The sequence below is a fragment of the Rhinopithecus roxellana genome, chromosome 9 (assembly GCF_007565055.1).
Source record: "Rhinopithecus roxellana isolate Shanxi Qingling chromosome 9, ASM756505v1, whole genome shotgun sequence".
Lineage (NCBI taxonomy): Eukaryota > Metazoa > Chordata > Mammalia > Primates > Cercopithecidae > Rhinopithecus > Rhinopithecus roxellana.
In genome coordinates, this window is record NC_044557.1 from 132,989,928 (window position 1) to 133,004,937 (window position 15,010).

The 15,010-nt window shown below is 40.4% G+C and overlaps 1 protein-coding gene across 4 annotated transcripts in view; it reads right to left on the reverse strand.

Moving 5' to 3' along the window:
• Positions 1 to 14,470, reverse strand: part of PREX2 (phosphatidylinositol-3,4,5-trisphosphate dependent Rac exchange factor 2) — a 304,965-nt gene extending 290,495 nt beyond the window's left edge. For 3 of the 4 annotated variants that reach the window (XM_030938189.1, XM_010371607.2, XM_030938190.1), the window contains exon 1: positions 13,986 to 14,427. In XM_030938189.1, coding sequence (XP_030794049.1) covers positions 13,986 to 14,126 — 141 coding nt within the window. In that variant the 5' untranslated portion in view covers positions 14,127 to 14,427. Of the gene's footprint in view, positions 1 to 13,985 lie in introns of all 4 variants that reach the window. The other variant, XM_010371608.2, reaches the window with a different exon arrangement.
• Positions 14,471 to 15,010: the final 540 nt, after the last annotated feature.

The window sequence follows — 15,010 nt, forward strand, 5'->3', positions numbered from 1 at the left end:
GCAATTTATTTTCTTTAAATGTTAGCAGACATTTTCTTTTTAAAAAATGTATTCAAATATCCTAGCTGACTACCTAGATCTCTCATTAAGGTTTGCTTATATTTTCACAACACCATCAAAGGTGAATCTGACCCAAATCCACATCTATAGAAATACATATATTTAAAATTAAAGATCCAGTCAAGTACTAACTAAGCTCTCAAATTTTCTGACATCCAACCCATCATGTTCCTCATAATGAAGTCAACCATAAGTAGAAATTTTTTAAAAATCTTAAATCCCAAAGAATATTTGCTACCCTCAAAATATTTAATGATACAGAGAAGACCCTACTTATACGTGAGAATTACTAGCACACTGAAAATTATGCAGGAGAAACATCATCTTCTCATACTTCAATTGAAAGCTATGCTCTTCCATCAATAACATGATTCCCTTTTGGACCCTAATATCATATGGTTGTGCTAACAGTCCTTGCTAGAAACTGAGGAAAATGTCTCTAGCTGTATAACATGACCCATTTACCAAACTTCGTTCTATGACTACCAGAAGGCCATTTACTCTCATTCCTCTATCCTGTCAAACAAAGTAGGTCTGGCAAACAGAACACTCTAAAGAATAGTGATCATTTTTAACAATGGATTCACTTAATATATGTTTAAACTACATTAATGCTTTTCACCTAAGCAATCAATAGAATATCCATTAAATGCAGACATACACACACTTTGGACAGTGTGTGTGCATATACATACACATGCACATATATAAATATACACATATAATAATTACATATGTTAATTATACAAATTAATTTTATATCTTTGCCTCAAATGTCTTGTGATTTGATCACACATAGGATAAACACATGAGCTGTATTTAAACACAAAGCCAAGGGTTCAAACCTGTTAGGAAGCACCATAAATACTCAGAGATCCAAAATGATCCCAGAGGATTAAATTAAGCTGAAAATAGCATCAGTACTGACATATATTAACAGATATGCCAATGGGAGAACTAAGGTTTTCTATTTCTGAAAGGTTCAGTGTGTTTCCTTATTTCTGCGAGGGAAACTCCTGACTTCTGGGTAATCTTTGGCTCCTGAGTGCTTGCCTGGCTCTGACTCTGTCTTGGATTGACCATAAGCTCCTGTTGCTCTCTTGCACTTGATGGTTTGCCTGAAATGAACTACTGTTCCTTCCTGATTTCTAGCTTCTGTGTACTTCCGGAGTCAACAAGTTCTGCGTCCCTGCTCCAGCATCTGCCTTGGTTTTCCCAGTCCTGATTAATCACACCATTCCCACATCAGAAGGGTCCGGGCCAGTGATTCATCAGCGGAACATCTTGGAAGAGCGATACAAATTTTGCGGTGGATCTTTTCAGAATCCCCACTTTCCCAATTAGGAACTGACCAAAATGTCCCCAGGTGTGAGTTCACAATGATCCGAGCTTTGAAGGTAGTTCTAAGTTGCGAGTTAAATATGAATATGCAGTGCCTAACACATAAGAAACACATAACAAAAACAGAATTTCCATATTATCTTGGAATTTTTTTTCTGGAAACTTCCACAAAATTTTAAAATTACATAAAATCACCAAATACCCCAAAGCCTTTCTGTAGTGAAAGCCAATGGAAAAAAAAAAAAAAACAAACAACCTTGAGCCTTGAGAGCTCTGGAGCTCTTACAAATACATGTGAAGACAGAGACAAATGTTAGATGGATTGCTATGTGGGAAAGAATATATTATTTTAGAGGGAAATAATCCAAATTATATTTTAAATACAATAGGTTCTTATAGTAAAGGAATCTAATAATTAATATAAATGATTTTCTGAGACAGGAGACTAAAGTATCAATGGATTCAAAATGTGGCAGAGACGACCCTTTGCCCCTCAATATTTATTCCTATGTCATTATTTCAGTGTAGAACTCCCTAAGTTTCAGCTGGGCACAAGGCTGTCCAGCCAGTCAGCATATCTCCCGGTCTCCCTTAGAGCTAGATTAGCCAGGTTACAAAGATCTGGCCGTAGGGATGAGAGGGAAAGTGATGTGTGTCATTTCTGGGTTACATCCTTAAAGGGAGTGCTTGCCCTCCACTTTTTCTCCCACCCTCTGTCCCCCTGGGGCTGGGATGTGAAAAGTGTAGTGGTAAGTCAGCTTCAGCTTCAACCATAGGGAAAAGGACAACACCCTACTGTACTGGTTCCCCCACCTTCTCTAACCCACTGGAAACACCTAGAGAATATACATAAATACTGAGGCCTGGCTCTCACCCCCACATACTCAGATTTAATTGGTCCTAGGGGCTGGTAGAGCAATAAGATAAAAGAAACAGTGGTCTCTGAATGACCTGATGCAGCTGAGCTGCTAACCCCACTGGAACACCACTGGGGTATATTTAATTTAAAAATTAAATAACCGGAGTTCTAAGAGAGGATGCAAAAAAGGCCATGTTGATTGCATATGGCTTTCCTAGCCACAAACAATCCTTCTGCATTGTTCAAACTATTGTTATTTTGTCTCAGTTAAAGCAGCTGAACAAATATCCTTACAAATAAACACAAAATTCTGGCCTTCAGGAAAAAAAGAATATGTTAAGTAAAGGTAAGAAAAAATACTATTCTTTTTCTAAAGGAAAAACTAAAGTATACTATTAAAAACAAAAAAGTGCAGTTTTAGAATAATCCGAGGAAATTATGGCTGAACTAGAGATTTATTAAAGAAAAAACAAAAAATAAACTAAAAATATTAACACAAAGACAGAAAAAAGATATTAAAGTTGGCCAATTCATTAATGATTTGCATAAATCAATGAGGCCTTGGTATCAAAATGTGATGATTTTAGGACAGAGTTAAAGAAATATTGATTTCTCTTATAGGCCCATTTTTGACAGGACATAGGTTAGACTCCTTTAAGACATGGTCTTAATAAGAAAGAATAAAGATATAGTCTCCTTGTATTTTGTTGCTTTGTCACCCTGAACATGTAACTTCCATTTCATGGTCTAAAATGGCTGCCCCGTCACCTGCCATCACATCCTCATACCACAGGGAGAAGAGGGAAAGGAGAAAAGAGAATGCATACTCTTCACAATAAGGGCACACTGCAGAAGTTACCCAGGCCACTTCTGCTCACCCCACTACCCAGAACCTTTACAAAGGTTTACACACTTATCTGCATGGCAGGCTGGGAAATGAAGTCTTAAGCTGGACCTAAAACTTTTATCACTATAGAAGAAAAGAACACTGGGTATTGGGGACACTTAGAAGTCTCTGCCAGAGGTTTCATTATAAAGCGGTACAAGAAAACCAGATAAAGTTGTTTCTAGAATATTCAAAATACATTTTGTAAATATATAAAATATATAAAATTGGCCAGGCATGGTAGTTCACACCTGTAATCCCAGCACTTTGAGAGGCCGAGACAGGTGGATCACCTGAGGTTAGGAGTTCGAGAGCAGCCTGACCAACATGGTGAAACCCCGTCTCAATTAAAAATACAAAAAATTATCCAGGCGTGGTGGCAGGTGCCTGTAATTTCAGATATTTGGGAGGCTGAGGCACGAGAATCACTTGAACCCGGGAGGCGGAGGTTGCAGTGAGCCGAGATCATGCCACTGCGCTCCAGCCTGGGCAACAGAGCAAGACTCTATCTCAAAAAAAAAAAAATAATAAATAATAAAATATGTAAATACAAATATATTTATATATAAAATTACAGAAAACCAAATATGACATAGCTATACTCTATTGAAAATGAAAGACCCCTTCATCCCTTCATCCACATACCTCTGGGAAAATAATGAATTCTTAAAACAATCTTGGAGCCTGTGGGTGTGGGACTAACATTTAAGTCAATTAATAGAGTATAATAATGCCTTTCCACAGATCTTCTCCTAGTACTACTGATAGAAATAAGGCTTTGGAATGGGAGATGTTATTTCTGGAATCCTAAGATTTCTTTCTTCGAGGCAACAGTCTCAAATAAGAAAAGGCTGGAACTCCTAGGAAGCATGAAAGCAAGGCCAAGTTGAGGTATTACAAGGCACCAAGGGTAAAACATCAGCATTTCTTGCACAATTTCTGAAACTGTGTCACCATCTATAAAGCCTCTCCTACTGGCAAGAAGACAACTTAAATAGATAATTAAAATAACAAAAGTGGCAAAGCAAAATCAAACATAGATATCAATCCATATTTGACTCTCTCTGAGAAACAAAGTTTTCAAATGAATAAAAATGTTTATCCATCTGTATTCTATATCGTGATATTTTTGCTGTAAAACCAGAGAATATTTTTATATCGATATTCTAAATTTAATCAGATGGAGTCATTTCTTAAGTACTATATAATTTAACTTTTTCCAATGAAGGGTTTGCCTTTTAATGGAAAATATGCATTTCACATTAATGACAAAACACAATGTCCTTGGTTAAGATATTTTCGAGCAAAATAGATCCCTTTTTGTATACTATGCTCTGTTATATGTAAGGCTATACAACAAATTTATTCAATAAATCAAAGTCTGAAATCACCTATACTAAGTAGAAGTGCTTAAAAATCATAACTTCAAATTAACATATCATTTTTCTTAAAATTTCAATCATTGAACTCTTGGATGAAATGCAATAGTTTATGAAAATAGGGGAAATTTTTAAGCAGTTATTATTAGATGTATCATCATGTGAATAGTTATGTTCAATACCATGGAAAAAGTGACCCAGCCACACTTTTAATCAATGAAACATTTACTACAGAATGCTTTTCCTGAAATTTTGATTGCTTGAGGCAACTACAATGTTGTAAATCAAAGATGACTTTAATATAGCTAATACAATTTTAATAAATTGTAAATTCTGCAATTTACAATTATAATGTAAATCAAAGATCTTGGTTTTAACGTAGCTAATAATATAACTCTAATAAATTCACATTTGAAAAATTTTAATAAATTTAATAATGCTTTTAATGAAGAAGAACAAAAATCCATCTCATGAAAAGTAAATATAAATAAAATGTTAAAGAAATAATGCAATCTAAAACAATTATTTTTAGGTCAAACTAATAGTGCTGAAAACACAGACATAATGATTTTGTTTGGTATGAAAATATAATGCCAGGTATATAGTAAAAGAATACTTAAGAAAACACTGTTTAAAACAAGTGCTGAAGAAACTATAATCACACTAAAATGTCAGATAAATCAGTTTCTTTTTTTTACATGGCTAATGACTGATACGTGCATTAAATGTAAAGTAGAAGTTTTATACAATTTGCACCATGGTTTCTGAGATTTGAACCTATTCATACTAGATGTAATAAACCAGAAGTGCTTATGTCTCTACTTGAGCCTCTAAATTTGTATGTTGTGTTTAAGAAAATCACATTTAGGCCAGGCGCCGTGGCTCAAGCCTGTAATCCCAGCACTTTGGGAGGCCGAGACGGGTGGATCACGAGGTCAGCAGATCGAGACCATCCTGGTTAACACGGTGAAACTCCGTCTCTACTAAAAAATACAAAAAACTAGCCGGGTGAGGTGGCGGGCGCCTGTAGTCCCAGCTACTCGGGAGGCTGAGGCAGGAGAATGGCATAAACCTGGGAGGCGGAGCTTGCAGTGAGCTGAGATCCGACCACTGCACTCCAGCCTGGGCGACAGTGCGAGACTCCATCTCAAAAAAAAAAAAAAAAGAAAATCACATTTAAAAGAATAATTGAACAAAGCCTATCATACATCCACCCTCAGATGTCCAAGCTCAATTCCCTTTTCTATTCCTGAAAGTGTGTGTCCAGATCGTTACTGTTCTCTTCAGGGCACTGCCCTCTCAGCAAGAACAAACAACAAAACAAGAACAAAACAAAACAGAACATCAGACAGAAAACCAGAGTTCAACTTCATAGAGGAAGAACGGCCATCGGGTAGCAACCTCCATACTTGCCTCTCCCCTAAAGTGCTAAAGTGGCCCTTGTCCTTACTCATAAATTCCTTCTGGAGGAAAGCCATCCCTCCCTGGTGGCTTCCAGAACACCCCCTCTCCTGCATTCCCTAGGCCCCGCTGGCGTTCTCAGGACCTTCTTCTATTAAACTTTTCCTTATGCCTCCAGGCTTGGAAAAGACAGGGCGACTGACAGACCAGGCTGGTGACTCTCAAGCTGGCCTGAGCACGTGCCAAACTCAGTCTGTGGATAGACAAGACAGAGGAGAGGGAGATAAGCTTGGAGTTTAGGGAGGGGGGAAAAAAAAACACTTCCAGCTAGGCACGGTGGTTCACGCATGTAATCGTAGCACTTTGGGAGGCTGAGGCTAGGGGGACTGCCGTAGCTCAGGAGTTCGAGACCAGCCTGGAGTCTCGAAGTAGACGGGTGAAACCCTGTCTCTACTAAAGTAGAAAAAGTTAGCAGGGCATGGTGGCATGCGCCTGTAGTCCCAGCTACTCAGGAGGCTAAGGCAGGAGAATCAATTGAACCCGGAAGAGGGAGGTTGCAGTGAGCCGAGATCACACCACTGTGTTCCAGCCTGGGCGACAGAGCGATACTATAAATAAATAAATAAATAAACAAACAAACAAACAAATACTTCCTACCTATCAGGACTTTACCTACAGAAGCTGATTTGAATTTCAGGCCAGCCCTGTGAGATATTATCAAATGTGTTTTCCAAATGTGAAACTAAGACATACAGAGGCTGTGTTGTTTGACCAAAGTGAGAGAGTTTCAGTGTGAGGATTTTAAACCAGCTCATCAGATTCTGTGCCATGCAGTTCACCTCACTGTCCCAGTGTGGGAGGGAGAGCCTCTGGTATGTGTTCACAAGGGGCCACAAAGACCACCCTAGGCAGTTCCACAAGCTGTACACTGGAGAAGCAGCAGAATTTTTAAAATACACAAGTGACAGCTTGCCTATTCTTAGTGTCTGCAAAGATATTTTACTACAGGTATGTTACAGGGCAAGATGGCTCAGAAAATTTTGCCTTGTCTTGTCTCCCAGTGCCATGGGGGTGCTTGCTATGCTTCCCACAAAGGTGCCATTTGCCTTCTGCCACTCTCTGTTGTTGCTGCTTTAGTTCCCTTCTTATTGTCTCTGTCCCCTTGGCTAGACTCATATGCCTTACCCATCCCTAGACAAAATCATTCCCTTCTCTCCTTGCAGTTACCACCAAACTCCTTGAATAGTTTATCCATCATCCTTCACATCCTCAGCTTCCACTCATGTCTCAACTGGTTCTGACAGTCTGGCTTCGGCTCACACGCTCTACTAAAGCTAAAACCCCAATGACATTCTTAACCGCCAGATCCAGCGACCTCTTCAGTCTTCACACACCCCACTTCCCTCAAGTTCTGCCACTTTAAAGAGACCTTTCTTCTGAAAACTAGATCCTTCTTTGGCTTTCAAAGTATCACTTTCTCCTAGTTCTTTGTTTCAGCCTTTGACTAGCTCTAAGTCAACTGCACACTCTACTCTTCCTCTATCCTTTAAATATTGACTCTCCAACATCCTACCTTTTGTTTGTGTATTTTCTTCCTCTAATTGGTCTTCTTGTGTCATCTTACTCACCTGATGGTTTCAAAATACATGATTAGTTAATTTTTGGATCTCTCACTTTTGGCCCCAATTATTTCTCAAGTTCTACATTCTTATCTTCAAAAATCATAGTAGTATTTGTGGCTCAGCTCAACATGTCCAAAAGCAAATTCATTTTCCTTCTCCTCCTAGTGCTGTTCTGTGCCCTGCATTCCAATTCTCAGTTAATGACACTACCCATCTAGTCTTCAAAACTAGAGACCTAGCCCCACCCTATGTTCTTCATTCTACTTAAACCTCCACTTCTGAGAGGAGTACACAAAATACTAAAGCTTCTACCCAAAAAATCCCTCATAGTTGGGCATTTGATTTTTTGTGGTTTGGTTTGGGTTTTTTTGTTGTTATTGTTCTTTAACATTTTCCAAGGCTTCTACCCCAGATCAGACTTTCCACATTTCTTATCTGGACTAATGCAATGACAGGCTCTTAATGGGTAACTAGACTTCAATCTTTGTTCCTCAACCTCGTAAACAGAATTCTCTTGCTAAGAAACAAATCTAATCACAATAGCTACTAGTTTTATATTAAAGTCATTGGTATTATAATAGAGTATAATTATAAGACTGTTTCAGACCCTGAAATGCCAGGCTCTGCCACACTGAGGTCACACTGGGCATGCTGTACTTTGGGGATTGATAATTCTCCCAGTATGACACATTCCTCCACATCCTTTAGAAGCCAGCTCTATCATCATCTCTTCCCAAAACTTCCCTTGACTCCCTGACTGAAAGAATCTCTGTTGCCTCCATGTGACTTTGCTTATGGCTCTAGTGTCGCAGCTCCCATAGAGTATTGTGATGATCCAGCACCTAATAGAAGCTGTGTTCATCTGCACAGGCTGCCATAACAAAATACCATAGATTGATGGCTTAAGCAGAAATTTATTTTCTCACAACTCTGAAAGCTTAGAAGTCTAAGATCAAGGTGTCAGTAGGTTTGGTTTCTCCTGAAGCTTCCCTCCTTAGCTTGCAGAGGGCTGTCTTTTCCCCATGTCTTCCCAAGGCCTTTCCTCTGTACACCCCAGAATCTGTGTGTCCAAATCTCCTCTTCTTTGAAGGACACTAGTCAAATTGGATTAGGGTCTACCTTATGACCTCATTTTAACCTGATCACCTCTTTAAAGGCCCTATGTACAAATACAGTCCTATTCTTAAGTACTGGTGATTAGGACTTCAACATATGACTCCTGGGGAGGGATACAATTCAGTCCATAACATAAACCTTAAGCATAATGTGCTGAATCAATCATCTTTGTCTGGAAGAGTCAGGTCACGACTTAAAGAGTCTGATTTCAGATGCATTCAAATTCGGCTTTGTTTGCTTTTGCTTTGTTTGCCTGTTTGTCTGTTTTCTTGAGCACCTGCTATTTACAAAGCACTGTGTTTAGGCCAGGAAAAGCATACGCAGGAAGTAAATGCAAATCCCCTTTTCTCTGGGAATTTGCCATTTAGACAAATGTTTTCTCTAACTGCTTTTACGAAAGCTCAAATCTGAGAAAGTGGAGCCATGCACAGAGAAGCTAGGGTGGCACTCCTGAAGCCATAACATCTAGCTCTCCAGCAGCCCTTGCAAGGGCCTCTGGAGCTCCAGGGAGCACAATTTGAAAGAGCTAAGAGACACACATATATTAAGCTGAATAAGAGAGTGAGGATGCAACCATTTAAACTCCAACTGTGGTTGTTGTTACGTATAAAGTTTTCTCACTGTCTTAAAATCAACTAATAAGCATTTATAAGAATATCATTAAAAAGACTACACTAATAGAAGGAAAACAAGGAAGGAGGAAACAAAGAAGAGAATTGGGGACATATAGAAAGGGTAGAGAAGGAATATAACAGAAACAAAAGTTATATCTAATGATAACCATAGGCATGGCTCTTTATAACAACTGTAACATCAGCAAAATAACAGTAATTACTTATAGGACCCTCTCCTGAGCCAGATGGGCCAAGCCCAATGCATATATCATATCATCCTTACAATACCCCTGAGAAATGCTATTGTTCTCCATTGTACAAATGAAGAAAAAGCGGCATGAAAAGTTAGGAATGTGTTTAAAATCACAAAGCAAATTAGAGGTGGGACTCAAATGCTAAGGTATCCAAGATCAAACCCTGGACAGGCAACACATTTGAAAATATTCTGTTTATGACAAGATACATAGCTTGAAGTCATTCTTTTAATATGCCCACAATGTAGACTAGCCATGCATTCTGCTTTGCCAGGAACAATCCCAGTTTCCATCTGTTTCCCAGTGTAATTACTAATAGCACTCCCTTTCACTCTCAGAAGTGTCCCAGTTTAGACAGTAAATGATATGGTCATCCTGCCTCAATGCCACTGACCCACAATGTAACTGGCCTACACAATTTTCCGGGCCCAGTGCAAAATAAAAATGTGAGGTCTCTTGTTCAAAAAGCAGGGGGCTGTTGAGGAATATGCTATTAAAGGTGCTGAAATATAACGCTTTTTTCTTTCATGTGTCTGCTCTGCTCATGTCCATTGTCCCATCAGACTTCATTTGCAAAACACAAGGTCAAAGATAAAATTGGCAAGAATTTCAAGATGGCAATAGTAGAGCATTAAAACAACCTGGGCATCCTTCTCAGCTCAGAACCGTGGGCCACTGCACAGGATGTGCATCGATGAAGCCAGCCCTGGGTCTTCCTTTTCTCTGTCCACTCACATGAGTCTGTCATCTCGGCAGGCTCTGTCACAGGTTTGCAAACAGGAAACAGGTTGTAACTTACTATTGTCCAGACTTTGGATGTTAAATACTGGATGTTAGGTTCATATAATCATTTATTTAGAAGAAATATTTTTAACAAAGCAAAAAATTTCATTTCCCAAGCAAAACAAGAACATAAATTCAAGCAAATTAGATCACTCTCTAACATTTTATCTGTGACCTAAAAATAACCTATCCATGATCTCAAACAAAAATTTAAAATATATGCAACAATAGTGCATGCAAAGTCTTTAATACCTCAATACCTGATTTAAATCATGTTTCTGTTTTAAAAGCAGGTACTACATGTTTAATTTGAAAGTTTTTGCTGCATAAATTCATACGTGCCTGAGCAAAACTGAAAATTCTACTGTCTATTTAGACCAAATGGAAGAAAACAGGAAATCAAAATGTTCACGATAATTGAGGCACTATCGTTAAAAATGGAGTGGGAGGAGAGAGGGTGGGTCAACTCACTGATTCATGCATGCACTCAACAAGCATGTATTGAGTACCTACAATGTCACAAGCATTGCACACAATTATGGAAAGCACAGGCAGACAAGGTGGTATGTCCCTATTCCTCAAGGAGGTCTAACAGAATGAGACCAAAGTAAACAAAAATCAATGAGTTTGGGTACTATGGAAGAAGGAAATGCAGGGTAAAGTGGATATAAGCAAGGAGCACCTGCGAAGAAGGGGCTAACTGAGCCTTGAAAGGAATCCACAAGGTACAAAAGGAAGGCCCCAGGAAGAACAAAGGCTGTGCTGAGGAAGCACAGCCCACCATGGAAAGAGTAGCCAGGTGAAGGCACAGAGCTTTGTTCAAACAGCAGTGTGTGCCTGGGGGCAACTACAGAGAAGATGCAGATAGACAAATACCATGGCATAGAGAAGAAAGGCAATGCTCACGGGCTGTCTTGGGGATGGCAGTGGGGTAAGATGCTCTTTCCTTAAAGGCCACAGTGTGGGAATTGAGGCGAGAGAGGGCTGAGAAATAGGAAAGATGTTAGAAAAGCTTTTCCCTCTAGCCATATTCTTTTTTTTTTTTTTTTTTTTTTTTTTTTTTTTTTTTTTTTTCTTGAGACAGAGTCTTGCTCTGTCGCCCAGGCTGGAGTGCAGTGGTACGATCTCCGCTCACTGCAACCTCCACCTCCCGGGTTCAAGCGATTCTCCTGCCTCAGCCTCCTGAGTAACTAGAATTAAATATGTTCACCACCACGCCCAGCTAATTTTTTGTATTTTTAGTAGAGATGGGGTTTCACCACGTTGGCCAGGCTGGTCTCGAACTCCTGATCTTAGCTGACCCCCAAAAGTGCTGATGATCTTTTTATAAAGATCTTTTTATAAAGGTAATAATACCATGTTGTTTGCTTATTTATAGGGTGGTTAAGTAAAATTACATTCTTAGTAGAACTAAAAATATGCTTTTTACCTCTTCTTCCTCTTTCTACTAAAGATTAGTCATCCTTCATCCATGTTAATGGCTTAAAGCAATAATATAAATGATTAATGACTAATCTAACAAATATTTAATTTGACTTAGGAGTAAACTATCAATTTTTGGCAACAAATTTACCACTCGACTTATTTAATACTATGGTTAACTTTTAAAAATAACTCCCATTGTTTGTTTCCATCTCTGATCATTCCCTTAGGATTGATTCCTAGAAGAGGAATTACCAGGCCAAACGGTTTGAATAGCTTAAAAGCTCTTGGTACACACTAGCATAGTCTAATATCAAAACCAGAGTGACTACATCAACTTCAAGTAACCAAGAAAACTCTATGGGGTGTAAATGTTGCTATAAATAACACCCTAAAAAGAAAATCTAATAATGTATTATAAATAGATCTTAGGTTTTGTAAGCCAGAGTAAACTTTTATTTAGGATGATATTCAGACTAATTAGTGCATTTGTGCATATAAACATAAACGGGCACAAATGATGCACAAAGAAAACAAAAAGTGGAAGAGCCCATAGATTCTGAAAGAGAAAAAAAGAAATCATGAAATGATGTTCTCCTTATAAAAGGGGAAAATTTATTTTATACTTTCCATACTTTCTTACCTAACTCTATATACTAATAGTAAGTTTTCTGTTGTAATGATCAGGTTTAAGATTAGAAGAAAAACTGATATTTTAAATAAAGATCAACAAATTAAGTTTTTAATATAATTAGATTAACTGTCTATTTCTGCAAAGTATTCTGCACAGTACTTTGTACACAGATCTTCAGAAAAGAGTAATTATGTAAGAAATGACTCAGATTCTTCAAAAGACAAAGAACTTTGTTACCAAAAAAGTTTCATGAAAGCCAAATTTAAAGCTATTAAAAATCAAATCTTAAAAACATACATTTTTGACAATCTTCGTTACAAGGAAGTATATAATAATTCTAAAAATCTCCAGTTACCAGGATATTCTCAAATACCTGTACATTTGCAGAGAATGTGGCCCCTAAGAGTCAAGTATATTGATTTTGAGAAGTCAACCATAACCCAATCTGTACATTTTACATCACTTGAGACATTGTTCTTTCCTTCTTGCCACAGCCAAGAAGTGAATTTTATCTGTCATGATTATAAGCAGAAAGTTGACAGATTTCAGAACACTAAGCAGGAAGTTTGGCACCTGAAATATTTTCCTTCAGACCAAGGGGGCATGGAATTGGTTGTTTGAAGAAGAAGGATTTGGATGAGATCACAAAAACTGAAGCTCCTGGTTCTTTGAATGATGCTCTCCCAGGAATCTGGGTGGAAAGAAGCCAAGGCTTAAATTCTTTTTTTTTCAGCAGTGAATAGGAAAAATTCAACTTTTGAGTGTTATCTCAGCAGCTACTTTCACTCAGTTTTGCCCCTTCGGCCCTAAAATGAATGAAACGTTTTCAAAGCAGATGGCAGTGAGTCAAGCAGAAACGTGGAAAGTAAGTACATCCCCATTTCCACGAAGTCCCGAAGCTTGATTACAGCACTCCCATGGGCCATGTAAACAGGGGACCAGAAACTGAGCAGAAGACAGATTTAAGCCAGTGGGGAGGAGACTGTAGGACTAGGACGGGGTGAGCGCCACATGTGGCTTTAATATCCAACAGCTGCTAGAGATCATCACCCCTCTGCTCTCTCTGTACCCCCACACCAGAATCCTCTGTTTCAAAGACCATAACTAAAGCGGCCACTGCCATGTTATCTGAGTAACGAACTCAAGCTCGAGCACATTCAAGGACATTTTTTAACTTAGTGTACCTGAATGTAGCCGACTGGATCTTTAATCACTAAACCAAAGCTTTAAAACAAAGTCTCTAGGAAAGAACAAGAAGGAAAATCAATTACACAGTGCACTTAAGCAGACTAGAGAGGAGGGTAAAAGAAAAGTGAGGGAAGATGGGGCAGCCGGGATTCCCTGGACTGGAGCTCTCTTCTCTAGAGCTAACTTTTCAGACCTGGAGCTCTCCAAGGCCCCCGCAACTCAGTGAGTCTCAGGGCACCAACAAATGCCCGCGAGGGTCACCGCCCCCGCGAACGCAGCGTCCACACGCCGATTCCCGCGCTTGCGATGCCCCGACCCGTCCCTGGTCCCCGCACAGACAATGCCGCGCGCGCTTCCCGCAGCCGCTTCCGGGACCCGCGCCCCGCGCCGCCCCGAGGTCCCCTAGCGTCTGCGGAGGACACTCACCGACACCAGGAACTCCAGTGTGCCCACATAGTCCCGCTCGGTCTTCTGGAGCTCGCTGAGCACGCACACGCGCAGGCGAAGCTGCTTCTCCAGGTCCTTGGCGCTCTCGGGGCGGCCGTCCCCGCGGCTGTCCTCGCTCATGGTCGGCGGCGGTGCGCGGCGCTGCCCGCCGTGCTGAGGGCTGACCCGCGAGCCCGCTGCTGCCCGGCACCCGGCGGCAAGAATGGAAAGTTGCCGCCTCCGCCAACTCCGAGGAGGGACAGACGACTTTACATGCTGGGGAGAGGCTGGGCGCAGGGAGAGGAGGGGATCGAGCTGGAATCCCGACGCGGGGGGCGCGGGGCTCCGCAGAGAAAATTCCTGGGAGTTGGGGCTCCTGCCAGGCCCTGCGCGCCGGGTCCCGCTGCTCTGGCCTCACACGGCCGGGGCTGGAGGGGAAGCGGCTTCGGCAGCCACAGCAGTGACTTGGACATTAATCAAAAGCTTTGTATCCATGTGACTCCGACCCTTTACCCTTCGCCAAATCTCAGGAAAAAGGAAACACAACCCTGGGGAAGTGCTGCGTGCTGGCTAATCACACACGCGCGCGCGCGCGCGCACACACACACACACACACACACACACACACAGCAGCAGCAGCAGCAGCAGCAGCAGCACTTGAGATGGAACTCACAGGAGGTTCCCAGTCCCAGGGACACACACTCCAAGGCGCAACTCGAGGGTTACTCCTGAGACTCCCCTATTATTTAACTTTAATGTGTTTTGTACGAATCCTGAAAGCAAAGAAACAAGTCCCCACGGTTACATAACTGGATGGGAACAAAAACAACCACGGTATTGACCCTCCCGTCTTTGAAAAGAAACACATTGATTTTTGGTTTCATTCAAGCACAAAACAGGTTTGCTTTTAAAACCCTCCAACTGAGAATAGTTCACAGGGCAGACACCCTCCAGTCTGAGCTTGGAAAGTCAATTAGCATAATAAATGAAGACACTATGGGAAAATGACAGCCTCTGCCCATGCA